This window comes from Eretmochelys imbricata, chromosome 1 (genome assembly GCF_965152235.1).
Source record: "Eretmochelys imbricata isolate rEreImb1 chromosome 1, rEreImb1.hap1, whole genome shotgun sequence".
NCBI lineage: Eukaryota > Metazoa > Chordata > Testudines > Cheloniidae > Eretmochelys > Eretmochelys imbricata.
The window spans coordinates 42,066,161-42,091,156 of record NC_135572.1 but is presented as its reverse complement, the minus strand read 5'-3'; the positions used below and the strand labels follow the sequence as shown (position 1 = coordinate 42,091,156).

The 24,996-nt window shown below is 38.7% G+C and overlaps 1 protein-coding gene across 2 annotated transcripts; it reads left to right on the top strand.

The window, feature by feature from the left end:
* Positions 1–1,717: 1,717 nt before the first annotated feature.
* SKA3 (spindle and kinetochore associated complex subunit 3) lies at positions 1,718–24,604 on the top strand. 2 transcript variants are annotated; one of them, XM_077806067.1, is made up of 9 exons: positions 1,718–1,820; positions 9,714–9,778; positions 12,734–12,899; positions 14,896–15,322; positions 20,794–20,903; positions 21,734–21,918; positions 22,176–22,385; positions 22,594–22,712; positions 23,914–24,604. In XM_077806067.1, the coding sequence occupies exons 1-9, from the start codon at positions 1,718–1,720 to the stop codon at positions 23,918–23,920; spliced, it is 1,392 nt and encodes a 463-aa protein (XP_077662193.1). In that variant the 3' UTR covers positions 23,921–24,604. The 2 variants fall into 2 exon arrangements, with proteins under 2 accessions (XP_077662193.1, XP_077662204.1); XM_077806078.1 differs by lacking the exons at positions 1,718–1,820; positions 9,714–9,778 and adding an exon at positions 10,950–11,008.
* Positions 24,605–24,996: the final 392 nt, after the last annotated feature.

Genomic DNA, 24,996 nt, shown 5'->3' with positions numbered 1-24,996 from the left:
GGTTACTTATTAGAAATCACAATCTAGAGCAGTGGAGCAAGAAAGAAGACAAAACAGTGATGTCACAGGCTCCTATTTTATACCCAGCAAAAAGAGGGAGTCTTAGATCACGTCCTTCATGCCTCACTGAACCATGAGGCAGCCATTGTCTGGTGCTTTCTGAAATGTCTCCAGGAGAGGCTCACTGGGTGAGCTGAGTCTCTTCAATGGCCCATCAGCACAGGGATGGCTAGTATGGATGTAAATTTGCCCTGTGGGTGTCACCCAAGAGCAAATCATACTTGATATACAAACACATAGCCCAGCAGTTCTCAAACTATTGGTCGGGACCCCAAAGTGGGACGTGACCCCATTTTAATGGGGTCGCCTGGGCTGCCTTAGACTTGCTGGGGCCCAGGGCTGAAGCCCAACCCTGAGGGCTTCAGCCCTGGGTGACGGGGCTCAGGTTACAGGCACCCTGTACGGGGCTGAAGCCCTTGGGCTTCCACTTCCCGCTCTACCTATAGCGGTAGGGCTTGGGCTTTGCCCCCACCCCACCTGGGGCAGTGGGGCTCAGGTGGGCTCAGGCTTCTGGCCCCCCTCCTGGTGTTGTATAATACAGGCAGTCCTCAGACTTATGACGCAATTGGTTCTTGTAAATTGCATTGTAACTCGGAACTGCAATACACTCCATTGTGGGACCGAGCGTCGTAAAGTCAAAACCAATTGTCGTAAGTTGACTCAGGGTGTCAATTCAGAAACGTAAGTGCCATTCATCGTAAGTCGAACGTCGTAAAGTCGAGGACTGCCTATTTCATAACTTCAGATACAATGACGATACCTGGATTTAAACAGAATAATCATATAACTTTTCCATTGATACATGACATACTTTGTACAGAATTTATTGCAATTTGTAACAGTGGTCACTGTATTAGTGTAACTAGTTATCTTCCTTAGTATACAGCATCACAGGTACAACCTAAGGCTAGGCATAGCAGGAAGCCAGCCAGCTTGGTGCCACATGAAAGTACAGCACCCATCTGCCCAGCCTCAGTGCAAATACACTGCTAAGTAGAACTTTATGCCAGTGTGGCTGGTGATGTTATTCACCATCATGGGTCAATATGGCCAGGAGAGTGCATTTTGTTTCATGGGTGTATTCTGGAGCTCTGCACTGCATGCAACGTCTGTTCATTTGAGACTGAAACACTTTTTAGTTTTTTGGCATCCCATTTCCAACAAGCTCACACTTTGGTACCCCCTGTCTTAGTGGATATATGGAGTTCTATACAGTTGCATCTTTCAGAGATGACCTTAAGCCACTTATATGCAGTGTAGTTTGTAGCCATGTCAGTCAGTCCCAGGATATTAGAGACACAAGGTGGGTGAGGTAATAACTTTTATTGGACCAAATTCTGTTGGGGAGAGAGACACTTTCAAGCTATACAGAGCTCTTCTTCAGGACCTGAAGCTTGTCTCTCTCCCCAACAGAAGTTGGTCCGATAAAAGATATTACCTCACCCACCTTGTCTCTTGAAATCAGTTATGGCACTTTGTAAGAGTACGGTTTTCCTGTGGTATTCATGAGTAAAATTTCCTCTCATACTCCACTGCTGTGCTTCATGCTGTAGTTCGTTAGCTCTGGGTAGCTGGTGCAAGAGATGGCCTATGTAAATGTTAACTATTAAGTTGCTGATAGGTGTTTCCCTTGTTTTCTCTAGTGATTTTCTTTATCATGGAGGTGACAGGAAGTTTCTTCAGCAAACTGCGTGCTTTAGCTGTCACTTTGGAGAAAGAGGCTGAGCAGCTTGAACAAGCATTAAATAGAGAAGATACACGTAAGTATGTGAGAGGCTGCACCTCAAATCTGGTACTTCAGTGAAAGCTGTTAGCTTTGTGCTCTAAGCAAGAAAAACACATTACAAGAGAGGTCAAAGTATTTCCAACCTGCTCTTTTGTATGGAAATGCAGATTCTAGTTTCTGATGTGATCTGGATATTTGGATTAAGATGGAATGTTGAATGCTGAGAGCTATAGACTTTGAAGGCCACATGCCTAGTTCAAAACTTAACTTTTTTTAGTCTTGTAACTATTTTTCTTTGTTGAAATGTCTGTATGTTGTGAGTTAAATCTTGAATGGTATGTTCCTAGAATGGTCTTTTTTAACATTTGATATAAAAAAGGGAAAATTCATGATTATCAGGTGTGGAAATTGGCAAATTGTTTAAAAATATGATACCTCTCTTCTAGAAAATAATAGTGATGCAGCATTACCTACATGTGAAAAGTTTGTTTAAACTTATTTTGTTAACCTTGTTCACACATATTTAAGTTGTGGGTTGCAGCACATGTAGTGAAGCTCTCCTTTGACATAAAAAAAACACTCCACAAGTGGCAGAAGCTGTGTCGGCAATATAAATTTTGCTGACATAAGTGATAGTGTAGACATAGCCTGAGTTCCTGGAGGAGATGCAGTAACCCTCCCTCAGGAAGAAGAATACAATCTCTAGTCCACAAAGATATATAAAATGTGTAGGTACAATGTATAAAGGGGATACAATAGTATCATAACAATACAGATAAGTCTCATCAATTTGATAAAATAGTCCCCACGTATACTGCATGTGGTTGGAATATCTGTCACAGTGTCCTTATTTCAAACTCATTCATGCACTTTCTTGATTAGTACAGATTTTGTCACTCTAGATAAGGTTTCTACATGATAGAACTACTTGGATGAGAAGAGACCTCTAGTTACAGGTTTCAGAGTAGTAGCCGTGTTAGTCTGTATTCACAAAAAGAAAAGGAGTACTTGTGGCACCTTAGAGACTAACCAATTTATTTGAGCATAAGCTTTCGTGAGCTACAGCTCACTTCATCAGATGCATTCGTGAGCTACAGCTCACTTCATCGGATGCATTCAGTTTTCCACTGAATGCATCCGATGAAGTGAGCTGTAGCTCACGAAAGCTTATGCTCAAATAAATTGGTTAGTCTCTAAGGTGCCACAAGTACTCCTTTTCTTTTCTCTAGTTACAGGGGTTCTCAATTTTTTCATACATCTTTATAGATTTGTTGACACAACTGTGTAGAAGTTACCTTTTTTCTGATTCATGATCAGCTAACATCCTTACTGCAGTTGTGTGGAAAGGTAGCATTAGGCAAGTATTGAATTTTTAGTTGTCTTTTGACTAAATTTAGAAGCTACGAACAAGAATAGCCATTTCCAGAAACCAGTCTGCTCTCCAGGGACCACAGTTTGTGACCCTCTTCTCCTAGTGGGTTATGTAGTCTAACTTTCTGTGTAATGGCAGAATTACATTGTTGTTTTTAAACTGTCCTTAACAGGTATCAAGTCTGGCCTCGAATATTGTAGCGGACCACCAGGTCTACAACAGTTAAGTCAAGACCAGCTTGAAACACTACTCTCCCAGTAATCTAAGCACTTGAAATTTGGTGTTCTTCATGAGACCATGGGCTAGGGTTAGTGATCCAAATTTAGTGTCCTTTGATCAAGGGGTTCCTGAGATACAGTCCCCCCACTCAAAAAAATCCTTTTTTTTTTTTTTTAAGATTGGCGTATTCTACTAATGTATTTTTGCCCAGACCAGCGGCTCAAACCATGGCTCTGATCCTGGCACAAGAGTTTCATTCACTTGAAGGTTGCTCCCAGAGAGATGCCCACCGGCCCTTTGTAGTAGCAAAGTTCAGAACAGTATTAGCCAAAGATTTTGCTTCTCCATTCTCCTAGTGCTTGAACTAAATGGGTGCCTGTTAGCCCCATGTTCTCTCCTCCCATGTGTATGCCAGGATCTGGGCGACTGAGCCCCTGCCCCTGACTTCATGTGAGCTGGCATCTGGGGCCCTTGTCCTCTCTGTGTGGGTCAGAGCCCCTTTCCCTGCCCCCTTATCTGAGCCAGCATCTGGGAAAACCCTGCCTTTTTGAGTATGAAGCTGAGAATAGGTATTCTGGGAGCATGCACCAAGAACACAAGGCTGACACTGGGATAAGGAGTTGATAACAGGCATGCTTGATGCATATCACAGGCTCTCCAGCACTGGGGAGGGGAGGGGAACACTCATTGACATAAGTGGAGCAGTTTACACATCTCAGGGCTATTGTTCCAGGCTGCATTCATTTCCATGAGGTGTTCTCATTCAGCTGAGACCATTACATTGAGATAAATTGGCCACTGTACACCTCTGAGTCTCCTATGCCTTCAGGTTATCTTGTTCTGGGGAAGCTGCATATAGCAAAGCAATTGCTGATTATGAATTTCTAAATATTATAGTGGAGCACCAGTTCTGCTACAGAGATTAATTTATTTAAAGAATGTTTTAATTTAAAGAATGATTCTTCTAAGTGTTCTAAGATTTGATGCATATCCAGATTATCTTGAATTATTTTTGTTTTAGGGAGGTGTATGATAGGATTAATGATCCAAATTTGGGGTCATTTTAGCAGCAGGTTCTGAGATACAGTCTACTGGGGTGGGAAACAGCTTTTCTTAAAGTTCACTGATTCTATCAATGTGATTTTGTTCACATCTGGTTTCTAATATGCTAATGGTTTGATGGGATGGACAGTATGACCTGGAAATGGAGATGAGTGGCAGGGTGACTGGGGGAAATATGGGCAGGGGCTCCCATAAGCCCCACATTCTTCCCTCAGATGTGTATGCCAGGATCTGGGTGGTCTGAGCCCCTCTCCCTACCTTTGTATGTGTGCTGGATTGGGGAGTGGGGCTATAAATTTCAGGGAATAATGAGGGAATGGGAGAGAAGAGATACACACACCAGTCTTCTCTTAAATGCATAAAGTTCCTGTAATCACAATGTAATAACATTGTCAAGTTTTTTAGATATAGACCATGTCTGAGATTTTTCTCACCAGCTTTGTTTGCTACTACACAGTCCTAGCATTTCAAAACACAACCATTATCCTCATTTCACCATAACAAAACATAAGGGGGGGGGGGGGGGGAGTGTAGGCATACTTAGGAATCCCTTGGACTTGGACTCAGAAAACTTGGGCTCTATTCCTGACTTTGCTACTAGACTGTAGGATGACTTCGGTCAAGTCACTTTAACCGCTCTCTACCTCAGTTTCACCATCTGTACAATGGGGATAATGTTTCACTCCTTGAGATACAATGATGAAAAGTAATATGTAAGAGCAAGGTATTATTCTCATTACCTGGCCACAGGAACATCTGGACTGGACATCGATATAATTGTAACTGTCTAAATGACTGCTAGCTTCTACCAACAAGGTTTTGTTTTGTTTTGTTTTTTAAAAAGAGGAAATTTAAATGGCAAAAAAATTTAATGCCAAGTTAAAGTTGCTCAGTGGTATCTTGCCGTTCCCGAACGTCAAATTCAGCCACACTCAAACTTGTGAAAACAAGGAAATACAGTTCTACCGTACTTGCCTATTCAACCGTAACGCATACTCACACTCTGCCTTTTCGCTGAGCTGAACAAGAGCTACCTACACCTGCTCTGCACTAGTATACTTGGCCTACTCTACACAAAGAACACCACATCTGCTAAATTTTACAACCCCTTCAACCTCTTTTTTTTACAAACCCTTTACCTTATGCACACAATACCAACTAACACTATACCTGTATTTACCCTTCATTAAACTCAGATCAGGAGTTCTCTTCCACCTAACTGCAGACTATCTCCCCCAATAGTGACACAAACTACATAAGTAAATTACATTACATCCTTCCCATGCCAGTGTTGGTGCACAGGGCAGAAACTAGTCTCTTCCATTCTTCTCTGTCATTTGCTCTTGCTTCCATCTGCTCTACGGTGTCAATCAACTGTTTTGCCTGCCCTTCTAAGGGTTCTTCCGAAGGTTTCTCTTGGGCAACCTTGTTTCCTCAAACCAGTTGTTTTCCACTTGACAGCTTCATGTGGGAATCTGTGTGTTGGCATCCAGAGTTCTTGTCCCAAATATGTGCCGTGCTTCTTTCTGATTCTGATGGCAACAATTGGCTGGTTGGTGGTTTCTCGGACCTTGTCTTCGTAATGAAGTCTTTCCAACCAATGCCCAAAATCTTTTGTGGGCACGTATTTTTGAATGCATCTAATTTTCTATCTAATGTTTTGGTAGATAGCCAGCTCTCAAAGCCATACATTCGCACAGAGATTATATTTGAATTGAAAATTCTCAGTTTTGTTCTGATGCTATATACGTAAGCTTGGAAGGATTAGATATTTATTGCTACATGTCAGTAAATGTCATTTTCACTATACACACACACAAACTGATGAAAAAATATTGCTGTGGATGATAATTGAAACTTACAGATGGGCAAAGTAAGAAATTCTGCTTGAGAACTGATTAGAGTTTGATTTAAAGTTATTTACTTCATATATTTTGACGTGATATTGACAATTCGTGTTTTAATGGTTATATAGCTTTAAATTTTTGAATCTCAACATCTGTTGTCATTAAATAATTGTGTGACACCCTGTATAATTTCTCACAACTGAAATTTTAAATTAAGAAAAATTAAAAATGTTTAAAAATAAACATTGATATTTCTGTTGAAATGATATAAAATAAAAAGTTCTGCCAAGCCTATGTATTTCTTTGATTACCATACGTTGTTAAGTTTAGTAAATGCTGTGTTGCCTTTCCTACCCTTGATCTCACTTCCTTCGTGAAGTCTCTGTTGGCCAATATGGTGCAGCCTAGGTAGGTGAACTGTTCTACTTTGTTTTTGCCTTCTCGTGTGATTTTACTGCTAGATGACTAAGCTTCAACAATGTTTGTTTTAGCATACTAATCTTGAGCCCTGCTTAGCCTGGTGTTTTTTCCAGATTATCTATCTTTGTAACTTTTCAGGAGTGTCACTCAGTAGTGCAATATCATTAGCAAAGTCTAGGTCTTCTAGGCATTTGCCATGCTATATCAGTGTTTGCGTTGTCAATACCCTTTTTCATTATCCAGTCTATGACAATGCCAAACAGTGGAGATAAAATGTAGCCCTGTTTTATGGCAGTGTCCAAGTTGAACTACCCTGTCTGGTTGTTTACCCTTACAGAGCACTTTGCATCTCTGTACGTGGCCTTGATAATGATGACAACTTTGGCTGCGATTCTGTAGGACTGAAGAACATTCCACAATGTATGTCTGTGCAGGCTGTTCAAATGTCTTTTGAAAAATCAATTAAATTGATGATGAGGGGAGCTTCCCAGGTTAGACATTCTTCTATGATGGTCCTTAGTATAAATATCTCCTCTACACAGGATGTCTTGGGCCTGAATTCTTCTCTAATCTTTGCATCCACTGCCTTTCTTCGTGTTACTCAGCGGAAGGCTTTCCCTACAACTGAGTAATGTAACTTCTCTCCCATTTTTGCACTCAGTAAGATCACCTTTTTTGGATATTCTGACAATGATTCCATCTTTTCAGTAGTCATTAGGGGGTCTCTTTTTTCCCAAATCTTCATTGACCAACTGTCTGTTTTGTTACGGTGATGGTATCAAGTTTTTAGCGCTTCTGCTGTGATTTGATCATCTCTCAACACTTTATTTTTCAGTTTCTTGACTGCAGCCTGTACTTTTGACATCTCTGTTGGGCCAATGTTTATATCGAGTTGATCCAGTTTGCATGTTTCATCAAAATCTGATGCTGAAATGGAGCTTGGTCTGTTAAGAACTCCTTTGAAATGTTCTGCTCATTTGTTTTTCTGGCCTATCTCAGTTGTAAGCATTTTTCCATCTTTGCTTTTTATTGGCCCATTTCCTATTTTGAAATTTTCACTTGGTAAACAACTCTGTGACTTCCTATCATAGCAGCATTGCCATGTTCTTCTGTCAGAGAACAGCACTGTATGATTGACATTTTTAGGAATCTAGTTTGGAGTCTGGAGTATATGGTGCACTAGTTTATATGTTCCCAATTGATGGGTCATTACCTTGCGTAGAATCTGCCATAATAAGCACTATTCCCTCTAATTGTTTGTTGTCACTATAACCTGAATAAATGAGATGCGGCTTCTCTTGCTTGAAGCGCTTATTGTCTGCACTTGTCAGTCTGCTCTTGCTGATGCCCAGAATTTTGAATCTAACATTGTCCATCTCCTTCATGATCTTTGATGTTTGAAACATTCTCATGTTTCAGTAACAACTTTGAAGTGTTTTCTTGCTGCCAGCATCAAACTTTTCAGGGTCCAGGTTTCCACAGACTTGGTTTCACCAGGTGCCTTCATGCAGCATGCAGGCTCAGCAGTGTTCTCTGCTGATGAGCCATTTTTATCAGAATGATACCTTGGTTCCCTTTCTATAATCAGTGTGGGTTTTTTATGAGGCTAGGCGGTTAACCTTGTGCTCAACCCTCCCCACTTTATTCATGCTTGGGATGAGCAGTCACATTAAAGTGCAGCGGGCCAGCTTAACCTGCAGAGTGCAGTGCTGAAATTAAAGATGCTAGATTTCTCAAGTACACTTGCATCTCTTTGATCACACACTCAGGGGCCAAGAAGAGGGACTCTCGAATCCCCAGAGACTGCAGCCTCCTAGGTTGCCTCATATCACAATTGCACCTCTTCCAAGCTGCTCCAACTAATTTCTCCACCATTCAGTACAGCTACATCTAACACAACGAACACAGCTGGGGTGCATGCAGATAATTCCCAGTGGTTACTGCCAGCTCCAGGTGGGCAGAGTTAAGATTGCATGGGTAGGTATCTCAACTTTGTATTTCTTGGTTTTCACAAGTTTGAGTTTTGCTGAACTTGGAGTTTTGGAGGAGTATGAGATACCACCGGGCAACCTTAACTCTGCATTAATGAAGTTTTTTGCTATTTAATCTTTGATGACAGTTCAGTACCTTGTTCCATTACCTCTAATCCTTAAAGTCAGTAGGTTTTACTTACGTTTTCTGTTTCATGTAAAACTATTGCTGCTTGTATTGTCCTTATTGATCCAGTCTGTCCTATGCTATTTGTCTATCTGCATTGCTTGCTTTCTTTATAGTATATCTGCACATTTGATTCAAAGTTTTAATTTGATTTATCAACTCATACTTTTCCTGGTCTGTACATTGCCGTGTCTTGTCACGTAGCAGATGTTCCCTCTTGCTTCATCTATTCACATTAACCTTAATTTCCAGTATAAGGGACAAAGTCTGCCTGCTTTTGACTTCTGCATGCATAAGTGAGAAACACTGGCATCTGTATGCAAGCAGACAAGTCAGATGAATTGATACTTGATTCTGCTTTTTGCAGGTATAGATGTTTGTATCCATGTTTCTGCCAAACTTAGTTGAAGGTTAACACTGATAAGAGGTGAAATTTGGCACAGGTATCCCACATTTTCACGGAACATTCTGAAAGGAGTAGATTATACCTGTGGTGATACTGCTTCTATAAACAGGACCTTCTAGCATCATTCACTGGAGCAGTAATGGAATGAACCTAAATTGATCCTCATCAATTTCTCTCCTCTTCCCCCTGTGGCTTTGCATCCTGTGCAATGTCAATTGTCACACTGCAGTCTTATGATATGTGGGGCATTTGGTTTATAATATTACACTTGGTTCTTTTTTATATATTTATTTATTTGTTTGTTTTTGTTTTGTTTTTCATGTTGACTCTAATAAAACTATATGTCTATGGTAGAAATAATTGAGATTACCGACTAACTTAATGAAAAGATATTAACCTCCGTTTTTCCTCCAAAATCGTTTTCCATTAACATGCATATTGAAGAATATGAAGATGAATCTCCAATGAGAGTTTTACATGATCTGCATTGTGAAGTCAGGACTCTAAAGGTAATGACTGACTCATCACTTGCTTGTCAAACTATACAGCAACATATCTTTTTACTTTCCATAACTTTACAGATTATATATTAAATATTTTACAGTTCTAACTCATGAAGGTTAACAACTCAGAATTTGACTTGTTTTCTTTCAGTTTGCAAATCCTAATTATTTGTGTTCCAAACTAATTATTTAAGTAAATTCTTTGTTTATAGAGTTGGTGGCACTGAATTTATAAGAAACCAATTTGTGCACTTCATGAAAGAGAGACCCAATTTCAGTAAGCAAACAGATCCCAGTTTCAGGCTTTCAGATGGTGATTGAAAATGGTAAAAAGATTTTTAAATATACAAATATTTTGTCTACTGTCTTATCACTCTGGTATTTAAATATTGAATTCATAGATTCTAAGGCCAGAAGCGACCATTGTGATCATCTAGTTTGACCTCCTGTATAAGACAGGCCATACAACTTCCTGAAAATTATTCCTAGCACAGATTTTTTAGAAAAACATCCAATCTTGATTTTAAAATAGTCAATCGATGGAGAATCCACCATGACACTTGGTAAAGTGTTCCAGTGGCTAAATTGACATTTGAATTGACAGTGTGCTGAATATTCCGTAACCCAAAATTTCTAACAAAAATGTTCAGATAGGGAGAAAATTGTAGCACTGATGGAGTTCAGATTAAATGTACTAATATATACCCCAGTAAACATGTTAGATTGCTATAAGAATTTTATGGTGAACCACATAAAAATACAATGGAAAATATGGAAGAAACTTATTATCATTGTCTAATGGTCTGTTCAAACTATTCAGTGGGTGTTTTACTCATGACTTCAATGAGAGCAGGCCCTAAGCAATTAAAATCTTCTAATGTTCTCGTTTGTTTGACAGATCCATCACTCTTAAATTTCCTCCCTTCCCCACTATCTGGCATTCTAGCCAGCTGCAGGTATTCTGGCTGAAATATGCAAAATGGCAGTATCCAGTCCTGGAGCCTTAGATGAGAAGAAATGCTTCCTTTCCACAATCTGGGACTCTAACTCTACTTAACTGCTGTGTCGGCAATGCTCTGATCTTTTGCCTCCCATAATATCAGAGCAGCAACATCTCAGGACCTTTCCTCAGTGAGAAAGTAGAGACAAGGACTGAGAATTACAAATTCTGTTTGAAGTCAACTACTAAGCATCTTAGATTAAAACTTCTTTTTTAAGAGCTTCCACTATCTACTGGTTAGTGTAAAATATGGTGACAGTTGTGATATAATGTTCTGTCCTGCCAGCAAGTTTTAATAACTCTTCATTTCTGCACACTGGGATTGAATTTAAACTAGATTAGTCTATTTGAAGTACTGATTTGTAGGGAAAGTTCGAGCTCTCCAGTCCCCAAATTCCCAACACGTTTTATTGCTACCATAACTTGGTACATATTTTTATATTTCTGCTGTAGGATATACTTTCAGACATAAAAAGAAAAGGAGTGCTTGTGGCACCTTAGAGACTAACCAATTTATTTGAGCATAAGCTTTCGTGAGCTACAGCTCACTTCATCGGATGCATGCTCAAATAAATTGGTTAGTCTCTAGGGTGCCACAAGTACTCCTTTTCTTTTTGCGAATACAGACTAACACGGCTGTTACTCTGAAAACTTTCAGACATAAGCATGTTGTTCCATATAGCAAGGTAACAGGTGGAAATTGAAGGTTGTGAATATTGTGTTCCACTTCCTTCCCATTATCGAAGCAAAAAAATTTTAAAAATGAGTTTGTACACTTTTTGGTTTCCTTATTAATATACAGAAAACTTTGTGAAGCTGGTATAGTTGTGACACATATACTTGACACAAACTCCCAAAAGCAATGAAATGAAGTTAACCCACCTAATAGTACATACTCCACTCCATCATGTATAGGCACCTATTTACCATTACCACAACTACCGTACATAGCATACCACATCCATAACTGCCTCACTCAACGCAGCCTTCTTCACATACGTCTTTAATCAAAGTACCTCCTCCCAACATTATTAGTTGTGGATATTAGGTAAGAGTATTGGGTTAGTAGAGGGTAGTTTGGTAAAGTGGGTGGTGGAAGGCTGGATTCCCTAGGACAGAGTTATAGTTGTGGTACATGGACTGATGCACGGTAGTTTTGATAATGGTAGGGTTTGTGCCTTTGGGTGGAGGAACAGAACATATGTACTGTTAGGTGGCTTAACTTTTTATTTACTGCTTTTGTGTCAAATAAGTTGTGTGTAGCAACCAAACTACTTCACAGCAAAGATCTGTGCATTTCCTAGGTTTGTAATGATTAAGCAGGGATGGGGAACTGGGTAAGGGCAGGAAGCCTGCGTGGAAGCAGAAGTGCAGCTGATGATGATTTTATCTATCGGCTCATAGGTGCCAACAGCTGCACATATTTATTAACGCTTTTTTTACTGGCAACTTTGGTGAATAAACCTTCAAGGACAACAGCTGAAAATTACCCTCAAATGAGCTCAGGTATTAAGGGGCTGAGCTAGCAAAAATATGCAAACTCTCATTAACAACAGCTACTGTGCCAGAAGACTAGAGAGTAGCAAATGTTGTATTTATGTTTAGAAAACGTTCTAGGAGTGATCTGGGGAAGTATATACATGGTGCGTGTTGACAGAATCCAGGTACATACCTCCCACACCCAGGAAAATTTCAACCAAAGCCCAGTGTGTTCAGAAGGAAGATGTTTAAAGACTTTAAAAATTTTGCTTTTGCTATTTACATGTGTATCTTCCGTGACTAGCCTTTTGAATAAAATAAGCCTTTTTTAAAGATTCAGTACACTCACCCATTTGATGAAGCATACAATAAATATATTGTATACTTTATTCCCCACTGATCTTTGAACAAAACTAGGGAAGAACAACGCTATTTGTAAATTAGTATTTTAAAACTCATGCCTCTACTTTTTTCCTTCAAAGGGTGATGTTAATGCTACCCTGGATCAGAGTCGCTCTGAAAGACAAGAAACTTATGATTTCATGAAGTCCATTAAAGTAATGATGCAAAGAAATACAACAGATCTTGAAAAAATAAAAGAACTGTTCCAGAAATATGGTTATCAACCACTTGTTAAAGATAACTCAGGTAATACTACTTGAAAATACTGTAGAATCTTTGGAAGATTAAAAATATGATTTCTGATAAAACATTGCCCTAATTGTAAGCATCTCTGTATTAAAGAACAGACCAAATGTGTTAATATTATGAACTAGTTACAAAACATAATACAGGCTTAGCCAGATTTCTTTGCATTAACATTTCTAACAGTAGGTCTATTTGTAAACCCTTGAAATAGTATGCAACTTGAAATATTTACCCTTGTTGCATGGACAAGTTAAATATCACAGTAACGTGCATAAAATTACACTCCCTATCTTTCATTTGAGGTGTCATTAATGTGGACCACAGTAGAATTTGTTTTACAGTAGTACTGAAAGATTTGGGGTCCCATTGTGCTGGGTGCTGTAAACACATGGACAAAAAGACAAAGGTTCTAGAGTTAAGAAAGACCATCTGATGTGGTTTTTAAACATAACTGTCTTGTCCTATATTGAATACTAACTGGTAATTAACAGCATGTTAAAACATGTAACACGTTGTCTTAACCCAATTTGTTATCCTAATGGAGGCTTTGTCTACATGAGCTATTGCACTGGTTTCACTTAAATCAGTTCATACTCCTGTACTCTTATGTTGGGTTGAATGGCTTTTTTCTGCTTATCTTAAATCAAACTGAAATAAAGCGGGTTTAAACTAAAATAAGTGTCCACCCAGAAGCTTGCACCAGTTTAATTAAATTATTTTAAAATCACACTGTTAAACCAGTGCAACTGTTTTGCATAGACAAAGGCCTTTAGACAAAACCAAAGGACTATCTAGTGGTGTCTCTTGTTCTTAAATGTTGTCTCAGCTTTCCCCAGTCTATTCCTTAGTGATATAAAAATCCCAGTAATGCTTGAGGATTAATATAAACCCTTAAAGGTATTATATTAAATGTTAAAGAAAATCAGTAAATATGTGCAAAAAGAAAAGGAGTCCGTGTGGCACCTTAGAGACTAACCAATTTATTTGAGCATAAGCTTTCGTGAGCTACAGATCACTGTAGCTCCACGAAAGCTTATGCTCAAATAAATTGGTTAGTCTCTAAGGTGCCACAAGGACTCCTTTTCTTTTTGCCAATACAGACTAACACGGCTGCTACTCTGAAACCAGTAAATATGTGTAATACTAAAGCATTTTCAGAAGTGTCACCACTGGCAAGTCTCCTGCTACTTATGGCTTTCTTTTAGTTGCTATAATTTGTAGGAATTTGCAAGTGTTGTTTTCTTGAGTCTCTTAGTTTCTGAACATAACATAGGATTTGGGCACTCAGTTACCTTCGCAATGGGATCTTCTTAGTTCCTCTTGTTTTTTTTACATTGTGCCTTGTGCACATTTTCACAGTTTTCTATTAACTCTTTGTCAGTGTTGTTTTTCTTAAGGGCAGTCCAGCTGTTGCTACACTTTCTTCTATAATCTTTCCTCCTTCTCCAAATAATATTCCCTGAATTTGAGAAAATGTCAGCTTTTAACCACATTGTAGGGTTTCATGTAGTTTCCAGTGGCACCTTCTAGTATCAAGAAAATATTTACTTCATTTTTCAAATGAATTACTTTTTTGTTTAAAAATAAACATTATTCTCTCTCCCTCCACAGCCCTCAACATTTTGGTACATATTAATTTGCTTTTTATAGTTTTCAGATTTTAGTGATCTTTGTGTAGGAGAGTTAAAATATTCTTTTCTCTTAACCATTTCTTTATTGAAATAAGTATACCAGGAGTTCCTTCGGATTCTTGTTACATTTAACAGGATTTCAATTTTACAACTACAGCCATTGACTACATGGCACCTCTGAACAAGAGCAGGGGGACTGTGCCAGCATATCTGATTGTAGAGATTAAGGAGTAAAATGAAAATAAATCCATTTTATATCATATTTAGCCTAGGATTACAAAATAGTCTTGTTTGCTTAGTCTATAAAACAGTTCTTAAGTGGTATACTGAAATTTCTGAAGTATCCTTTGTTTTTAATAAAACAGTGGAGGACGAGGAGGAAGTTAACCATGCATCTAAGATATCTGACCAAGCTAACTCTGATCAAGAGAAAGTGGAAGATATTTCTAGCTTTCCTGCTTGTATTGGGAAAACATCTGTGCCTAAGGATCCCCTGCGTAACCCACAGCTTTCAGATTTCGGTCTTTCACAGTACGCATTCTCCAGAACTTGGGATGTGATGGATGTGCAATCCCAGACCAATATGCATAAAGAAGAGTCAAGAAATAGAATTCCAGCTCCCAAACAGACCCCATATATAGTGCCCAAAACACCAAAATGTACATTAAAGATGGATGATTATGAATGTTTAACTCCAAAGCTTGAACATTTTGGCATTAGTGAACATACCATGTGTTTGAATGAAGACTATACAATGGCACTTATTAATAAAAATCTTCAGACAAGAAAAAAGTAAGTAGATATTTTTAACTTCAGACTGTCCTATGTTTTCTGTAGTAGTTTCCTCTGTGATTGTACTAGTTTCTTGCAATATTCTGATTGTAGGTGATTCTTTCTTTCATATTGATTTCCAGCTTTGTTAGTGTTGCATTTAAAAAAAACCACCTTTAATATCCAGCTGTCTATACACACACACACACACACACACACACACACACAATATCTCTCTGCTGTGCCAGACACTGCTGTGTTGGATACCCTAGATAAATTGCGTCTTCCTGCAAATTTTGTACCTTCTAAAGATTTTAAATTCTCCAGTTTGAGTAGGATCCACATGATAGAGACAGTGACTATGTGAAGACCTTGGCTTTCATTAATCTCAGATTTGGGTTCAGACATTAATAAACATTGTCCTATGCAGTAATCATTGGAGAACTGATTTAAAGTTATTTCTTGGTAATGCTGTCTGAATTATGGATGGGCAATAAAAGTTGATTTTTTTTTAAGTTAGCACTTTTAAAAGCAGTTACCAACTATAATGTAATCCAGCTTTTGGGTTGGTTTTTTTTTTTTGGAAACTATTTTTTTTTCACAAAACCAAAGACCGATGAAAACGTTTACAATTTTTAATAGTCATGCAAATATTGTTTTCATCAAATAGGTACTCCCTTGTAGTAGCTGCAACACAAATACGGCAGCATGGAGAACTTCAAAGTCAAATTGGTATTTTTAAGGGCCTGATTTCTAAAATGGGTACACCTGGTTTTAAAAGTCAGGCCCTCATTGTCTATAGCTGAGTGAAACAGAAGAAATACACAGCATAAGTAAATTACATTTTGAAAATAATTTTGGTTGTAATTATCTAAAGTGAGGTTATTAAAATAGGTGAAATATGTTTTTCACAATGTCCTTTTAAATTCTACAGCTCAGTTTCTCTTAACGAGTTATTTGACTTAATGAAAGAGTTATCATCTGGAGTGACAAAAAAGAGCTGATAATGAAAACTGTCACAACTTTAATTATGAAGTCAGTGTTAGTTCCATGGGACTTCTATAATTGACGCTCTATATTATCTTTTAAAACTCAAATGGAAAGTTTGTAGTAGGATTAAACAGAAATCACAACATAGCTGGCTGTTTTTCCTTCATACTTACTGAGTAGGTGGATTTTTTTTTTTTTTTTTTGTATTGGTCAATCTTAACATTCAAATTTTTAAAAATCAAATCTCCAGACAGACATTATGCTCTTGCTATGATGCTAATGTATATTAGAACCAGTGGCTCTAATTGCAAATACTACAACAGCAATTCAGTTATTTTGCCTTTTTCTATACATATGAAAAATTGACATGATGATTTCCCACAAATATTCCACCCATTGGCTATTCTGTGGCTCCTATTTCTCTTCCCACTCTGTGGACTTGTAAAGGAACTGGTCTCAATTCATGTCTGGATCATTCTATAAATGGTACAAACATGCCTCTTGTATTCGTGTTTCATAATAATTAACTTTTAGTAATGAGAGATCTCACTATGCTGTGACTGATGTGACTTTTTTGTGGCTGTGTTTTTTCTATGTACTGTATTTAAAGGGATACTAATTCAAAACTTAGTCAGTTTCAAAGAATGCGTCGAAAGTAGTTTCAGTTAGTGGACCTCACTGGGTATTTAGTTTTTATAAATCACTTCTTTTTTGCTTCTATCTCCTGTTGTTGTGTGAAAAGATTGAAACTTATGAACTATGATCTGCCACCTTACCTGTGCCCATAAATATTATATACCAATGCATCTGTAAATTCAGGCTTCAGTTCTGTAACTATAAGTACATTTAGAACAATTGTTGACACACATCACCTTTTCCTAAACATTATATTAAAAAAAAAAAAAAAACCACAGCCACCATTGGCAATCTGACAACATACTTCTCTTACTTACAAAACCAATTCAAAATTGAACAGGGAACTACATACAGTATAAGTTGTGCTAGCCACACAAGCCCTATATTAAATCAAAGTAGATTAGCATAAAACCATTAACCAGTACTGGAGTTAGAGCTGCACATTGGTAGTGTTCAGAATTAAAGTAATGATATGTAGATTATGAAAGGTGAAAGTGGTTCAGTTCGAAAGGAAACTAAATGAAGTGTTTGAATGGCTTAATTTTTTATTTCCTTGCTTCTTACTATTTGCTAACTTTGAATTACAGTTGTTAGACTGCATATACTATCAACAAAGTTTTCTTTGTGTGGCATATGTGTGTGTCTACATAGCCACTCCCTGCCTTGTAGAGTTTAGATTACAGTAACTCCTTGCTTAACATTGTAGTTATGTTCTTGAAAAATGCATCTTTAAGCGAAACAATGTTAAGCAAATCTAATTTCCCCAGAAGAATTAATGTAAATATGGGGGGTTAGGTTCTGGGGGGGAAAAATTTCGCCTGACAAAAGACATTATATACATATACAGTATAAGTTTTAAACAAACAATTTAATACTGTACTGAGCAATCATGATTGTGAAGCTTGGTCGAGGTGGTGGAGTCAGAGGATGCAAGAGGGTGGATCATTCGGTTCCTCCTCTTGCTGTTCTTTCCAAAGTGTCAGGGGGTGCTCAACCCCCGGCTCTGCCCCAGGCCTGCTCCCACTCCAACCCTTCCTCCAAGGCCTCACCCCTGCCCTGCCTCTTCCCACCCCTGCTCCTCCCTTCCCCCCCCAAAGCATGCCACGTCCTCGCTCCTCCCAGCCAGAGCCTCCTGAACATCGGGAAACAGCTGATTGCTGGAGGGAGGGGGGAGGCTGCGTGCCTCCCGCCCGCAGCAATCAGCTGTTTTGTGGCATTCAGGAGGCTCTAGGGCAATAGTTTTCAAACTTTTTTTCTGGCGATGCAGCTGAAGAAAATTGTTGATGACCACGACCCAACGGAGCTGGGGATGAGGGGTTTGGGGTGTGGGGTGTGGGAGAGGCTCAGGGCTAGGGCAGAGTGGTGTGGGTAGGGGTGAGGGTTGCGGGATGGAGCCAGGAATGAGGGGTTCAGAGTGTGGGAGGGGGCTCTGGGCTGGGGCAGGGGGTTGGGGTGTGGGAGGGGGTCAGGGCTCTGGGCTGGGGCTGCAGGCTCTGGGGTGAGGATTAGGGGCAGAGGGGACTCAGGGCTGGGGCAGGGGATTGGGGCATGGGCTTTCCTGAGATGGCTCCCGGTCTGCAGTGCAGCAGGGGTGCTAAGGCAGGTTTCCTGCCTGTCCTGACACTGCAGACTGCGCTGCGCCCCAGAAGTGGCCAGCAGCAGGTCTGGCTCCTAGGCAGAGGTACGCAAGCGGCTCCGCGTGGCTCTCGCCCACAGGCATCGCCCCCACAGCGGGGTTTGGGGCGGGGGCAGTGCACGGAGCCCCATGGCCCGCCCACTTAGGAGCCGAACCTACTGCCGGCCGCTTCCGGGGCGCAGTGCAGTGTCGGAATTGGTAAGGACTAGTCTGCCTTAGCTGGGCAGCACCAGCAACAGGACTTTTAACGGCCCGGTTGGCAGTGCTGACCAGAGACACCGCGACCCACTGCCTGACATTCCGCAACCCAAGTACTGGGTCGCAACCCACAGTTTGAAAACCACTGATCTAGGGGGGAGGAGCGAGGATACAGCACATAGCCTCTCTCCCCATGCCTCCTGCCTGCAGCAATCAGCTGTTTCGGTGTGTTCAGGGTCTGAGGGGGAAGGCTGTGCCCTGCGTCCTTGCTTCTCCCCCCAGCCTCCTGAACACCACTTAACAGCTGCTTGCTGCCGGCGGGAGGCACGGGGAGGGAAGGGGGAGTTGCTGATCTGTGGGGCTGCTGGCAGGCGGGTTGTGCTGTGGGGGGTGGAGGGGACCTGATGATGTGACCTGCCCACCTCGATTCCAAGCCACAACGGCCAAACACCATTATAAGTAAACATTGTGCAACTTTAAATGAGTATGTTCTCTAATAGATCAGCAATGTAACAATGAAACAACGTTAATCAGGATGATATTAAGTGAGGAGTTACTGTAGTTTAATTAATCTTTGTTCCATTTGCCCTGCAGGATCACAATCCTCTTCTTGCACTTCCTCTTTCCTGGACTCTTTCTTGTCAGGCATATAGTGCATAAAGTATGTAGAAAGACTTTACATGCTTTTAAGCAGGCTAATTTTTGAAAATAAGACTCTTTAAAATGTAATTAGTTTATTAATTTAATGGGAAGAACCTGTGTAAAGTTAGAGATGTGTATGTAGCCAGAGTGACACAAAGTAGACTTATTAAATGTCATTTTTAAATACCTATAACTTAAAATGGTTTGACTAATTGCTTTCAAAAATAATTCTAGCGTACTTAAAGTATTTCCCCAATTTTTTTAGCTAGAAATACTTTTCCTGTGCAAAACTGTAAGGGATATGAAAATGGGTCTTGTAATGAAACTCTGGTTGCAATCTTCAGGGAACTGCTATTAAGTAAAAAGAATACAGACTAACACGGCTGTTACTCTGAAACCTGCTATTAAGTAGATCATCAGTGTAACATAATCTGTAACTCATAGAATCACAGAATATCAGGGTTGGAAGGGACCTCAGGAGGTCATCTAGTCCAACCCCCTGCTCAAAGCAGGGCCAATTCCCAATTTTTGCCCCACATCCCTAAATGGCCCCCTCAAGGATTGAACTCACAACCCTGGGTTTAGCAGGCCAATGCTCAAACCACTGAGCTATCCCTCCCCCCAACTCAAACAGCTTGATCAATTTTCCTCAAGCTTTAGAGGAAAAAAATTCTCCTTAGTCTTGAATAACCTTGGCAATTTTCAAGCCAAACTAACTTTCCTAGCAGGTAGGGAGATAAATATATGGGTCATAAAATGGAACCTGGTTGCAACCTTAAAGAGACATCAACTTAAAATCATACAACAGCACTTCTGATATAGTCATGGGAATTCCCATATCAGATCACACCTGTCAGTACCTTATGTTTCAGAGGAAGGTTCAAGAATCCCTGTTGGACAATTATGGAATCGTTGGTCATAGGGAAAACAGGGCTGGGAAACAACTTCCTCTGTCCTTCTCATTATTGCCAATCTTTCTCCTCTGCTGAATAGGTTTCAGGCAAGAGAGAGAGACAATGTAAAATAAAATGGAAATATGGACTCTAAAATCAGATCAAGTGTGGGACAAGACAGCCTGAAACTACTTTTAACTATTCTTTTTTCTTTCAGAATGACTAGGTTTCAAATCTCTTGGGCTATTGATAGGGCATGGATAGATTGTGCACTTGCACGCTATGAACTGCGGGATTTGAACCATAGCTTTCTTTGAGGAAGAGAATGTGTGGTCTTACGTATTTACACAGTGCCTAGCACAATCCTGATCAGGCCTCTGGGTGTTACTGCTATATAAATGTTTAGTAAGTTGACAATATGCCTTTAGTCATGGAACCATAGTCATGTTTTTTTTGAATATCACTTTTGGTGTATTTTTTTTAATCCCAATCTTTAGTTTTCCTAAGGAAGATGATAATGAAATGTGTGTGGCAGCAGCAACATCATCAAAGTCCAGGGAAATCATGATTACTCCTGGGCCAGCCATGAAAACACCTAGCAAAAATGGTAAATTCAAACTATTTGGAATGAATAGTGGTAATTTTCAATTAATTCTGAAGTAAACTTTCTGCATTGATAGTTCAGGCTTGATATTTGTCTGCATTATAACTGTTCAGAACATTATTTTTAAAGGGTACAAAAGTAGGTGGGTTTGGCGGTGTGTAAATCTAGCATCCAGACTTAAAGATAAATATTTCCTTTCTCTCCTATCTCCAACACCATCATCCACAGAGACCAAATATGTTATCTCTGTGACTCTTTCACCTACAGAACTTAATCGTTGCTTCAATAATTTCAAACTTATTTATCAAAAGCTTAAAAGAACAGGAATGAAGAAGGTACATTAGAACAAGCTGACCTAATATTATAATTTGTAACTCTTTCAAGAATAGCTGTACAGTATCTTAAAAGAGAAAAATGAAACATACTTCAGAAGGTGTATGAAGATCTTAGAGCAAAATTGTACACTGACAAATATTTAGAATTTGGAAAAATGTAACCTACATTTATGTAAGAGATTTGTTCGGAAATATGATGTAGATATGTTTTAAGCAAGAGAACTGGTTCTTGAATGTGGATACTGCTATGGATTTGAACCTAAAATTTGCATTTGTATAGATGGAGTAAAGCTTCTAACCTTAAAGATCCTACTAATTTAGTCATGTCTTCACAGTGGTAAAACGGTCAGATAGTATTATACTTTCATGCTGTTTTGGGATGTGTAAATAAACAAAAATTGTTACTGCAGTCTCTAATACAGAATTGTGAAATTGAACTGTTATATATGCCCTGTCTATTCAAGCATGTGAAATTATTACTCATATCTATTATTTTAGCTGTTGATTGCATGGCTTCTCCTTTGATACCTGTATTCTGCACTCCTGGTTTGAAAATTCCTTCCAGAAAGGACAATACCATCTCACCCAAATCCCTGAAGAAGAAAGAATCAAATATTTCTAATCAGACAGCAACCCCCACTCTTCCAGACTTTGAAACAGGCTGGCTAAAAACAGAAACTAAAGTAAGTGCTTAAATATCATTTTAGTAATCATATTTATTCTGAGACAGGTGAACACGTACTTAGATATAATTTTTAAAATGAGTCAGTAATGGGCTTCCCTTCCCACACTGCTTTTGTGGGCAAGTGTATCACTGTAGAACCAATCCTCGTAACATCAACTTTAAGAATGCTATTAATTACTTCATTTGTCTAATAAAACTAAACTAGTTGAAGACATTTTACTATAAGTTTGAATATGATTACCATCTTTTATACAGCCCTTAAAGGGGAACAAGGCTGAGTCACTGCCAGAGATTGATGTGACGGTTAAACAACACAAAGAAGATTATGCTTCTCCTATTTTAAGTTCTGACGAGTATCTTGAACATCTTGGAAGACCCTCTCTTCCAAAAATATCTGACTATGAAAATCTCCTTAATACTCCTCCGCCTCCAGAAATAACAAAGATACCAGAAGACATTCTGCAGGTTGTTTTTACTTACTTTTGTGTGTGTTTGTGCCTGTGGAATCTTCATTCTGTTATCACATCAGTGGTGTGGAAAGACTACTTAATTTTACCAGATTTGAATCTGGAAATTCTTTGCTGCTTTCCATTGAAAATGTATAAAGCATAGTCATGCTTTGAATTCTTGCTCAGATCATTACCTCTTTAATCCCTTTAATGTTTTATTTTAGATATTATCAAAGTATAATCCAAAACCAGATACACCTAAAATAATGAAAATGGAGACCAAAACAGGAATTGCTACAAAATTTGAAAGGAATATCCCAGATTATTGCAACAAAGAGAACAGGTGAGAGTGAATTCCCCAGATGTACTAAAGAAATTGACAGGTTTCAGAGTAGCAGCCATGTTAGTCTGTATCTGCAAAAAGAAAAGGAGGACTTGTGGCACCTTAGAGACTTTTCTTTTTAAAGAAATTGAATTGATATAATTTAGGGGGGTATATTTGGAGAAGATATATTCATTTAGAAATTAATACTTGCTCTCAGATCAGCTACCAAAACAACCCTTCTTGATTGTGTCTTAATAAATGTGTAATATTTGGCATGGTATTTATGGTGACTGTCTTAAGGTTCCTATCTGTTTGGTCTGTAGTTCATACAAATATATATTTGTGTACAACTAATAATTTCATTTTTTATAAATAGCCAGAATAAATTCATAGAATTTAAAATGATCATGTTCAACTGTATAACTATCAAAATTGAAGGGGTTGTGACCTGGAAAATATATAAAAGTGTGTGCTATATCAGTGGTGGGGAATACACAGCAGCTTCCCATACCACCTGGCCAGAACTGTGGCAGTCTAGCAATTAAAAAAGACATAGGACAGATTACTGCACCCTTCCCAGATAGCTTATGTGTATACATGCAAATACAATTACTTCATGACTCTGGGAGAATTGACTATGAAGAATGTAAACAGTCAAGAAATACTGCTTACGCCTTTCTTAATCAGGAAGGAACCCAAGTATCCTATAAATGTACAGTCCAAGGACTTAATAAAATCTAATGTTCATTCTTGTACAAAGGAGGACAGGAAAAAAAATGTCATAAAACTCTGTAACTTTACCTTTTCATTCTTCAAGGGCTCTTTGCCCACTCCCTGAGAACCAACGCCCCAATGGTTTCTTCAGATGTTCTTCTGTTCAAGATTAGGTCATTAAAACCAGGGAACAGAAATAACCACCTGTGACTTAAATGACCATTCACGCAGCCCAAATAGCAAATTTTGAATACTCAAATGCTTGCAGCAAATAGTTTGCAACAAATCCATAGGTTGAAACAAGTTTGCACAACATATCTGAGCAATTCTGTATAATGGATAAATTAGTAAAAATCCTGTTCAGATTGATCAGGAAAAGGATACATTATTTGTGACAAATAACTTGATCTACTATGGATATCTCACACAGGATGATATTCCTCTGCTTCATTGTTCTTTATTGTGCTTGTTGCTTACTCTGATATTAAACTTGTATTTGCTACAGATTTTAGAGTATTGGTGAGGAAAAAAGAAGTCTTCTTCAGAGTTAAGGCCATCATACCAGAGTATTCATGAGAGCCCTGAATGAAACCAAGAACACTCTGAGTTACGTCAGCTAGTATGTTTGAAATTGGGATCCACCCTAGTACTGTATCAAATAGAATAAAGCTTTAATTTAGCTGGACTTTTTCCCTGTCAAGCAAGATTTACAAAGAAATGCCTCTTTCAAAGGCTTTCTGTTTGAACTGACAAACTTAGTTCTCTTCATTGAAAACACTACTGAAATGTTAAATAAACTTCTGTACTGGATATATTTACAGAGGATATTCTGAATCTATCAAATCAAATGATTGAGAGTGAGCTGGGCATGTTTCTGGATTTTGATCCACATTTATGGATGTTCTGAGTCTTACAGAGCTTAAAAAGTTGGAAAAAATAGAAAACCAATGAAAAAAGACCTATATCTCAATTTCTAATAACTTTCAGCAAGTCCCAAGGAACTAGTTATGCAAAACTCTTATGGAAAAGAGATGTACATTGTCATAACTTTGCCTTTCTTCAACAAAATACATCTCCACGGCACTAGCTGCAAACTTGGAAGTGGGAGACACAGGAGAAAGAGGACTTCTTATACACAGGACCTGGGGTGAATAAAATCATAATTAACAATTTGTACTAAATCTCGTATGAAAATAAAGCACTGTCAAAAATATATTTGTGCTACATTTCTATGTTAGTGATGACGTGCTTCAAAGAGCTTTGCAGAATAATCCTTCATTTAATTCAGAACTGGTGACGTATTCCATGTGATTATTTCTGTCTGTTTACACGTGTTTGTGCAGTACACTAGAGAGAAGAGGATGATTCAAATAATACACTAAACTGAAACTTCAATATGCTGCCTTAGAAAGTAAAATCTCTAAATCTTTCACTTACATTATACATCTTGTTAAAAGCACTGAATTTAAGGTCAACATTTTATTAAAATATCTCTTTTGTTATCTGTAACCAGGAAGTTGAAAGCCACTCCAATGACTGAAGAACTAGAAAGAGGAATAAATACAGTGTTACATAAACAGCTTCTAAA

What these genes read in the sequence shown, in the direction of transcription:
- SKA3 (XM_077806067.1), top strand. Translation starts at nt 1,718, where the DNA reads ATGGAGGTGACAGGAAGTTTCTTCAGCAAACTGCGTGCTTTAGCTGTC. An exon ending in ACTTGTTAAAGATAACTCAG is followed by an intron (nt 12,900 to 14,895) that starts GTAATACTACTT and finishes TTAATAAAACAG; the next exon opens with TGGAGGACGAGGAGGAAGTT. An exon ending in GGCTAAAAACAGAAACTAAA is followed by an intron (nt 21,919 to 22,175) that starts GTAAGTGCTTAA and finishes TCTTTTATACAG; the next exon opens with CCCTTAAAGGGGAACAAGGC.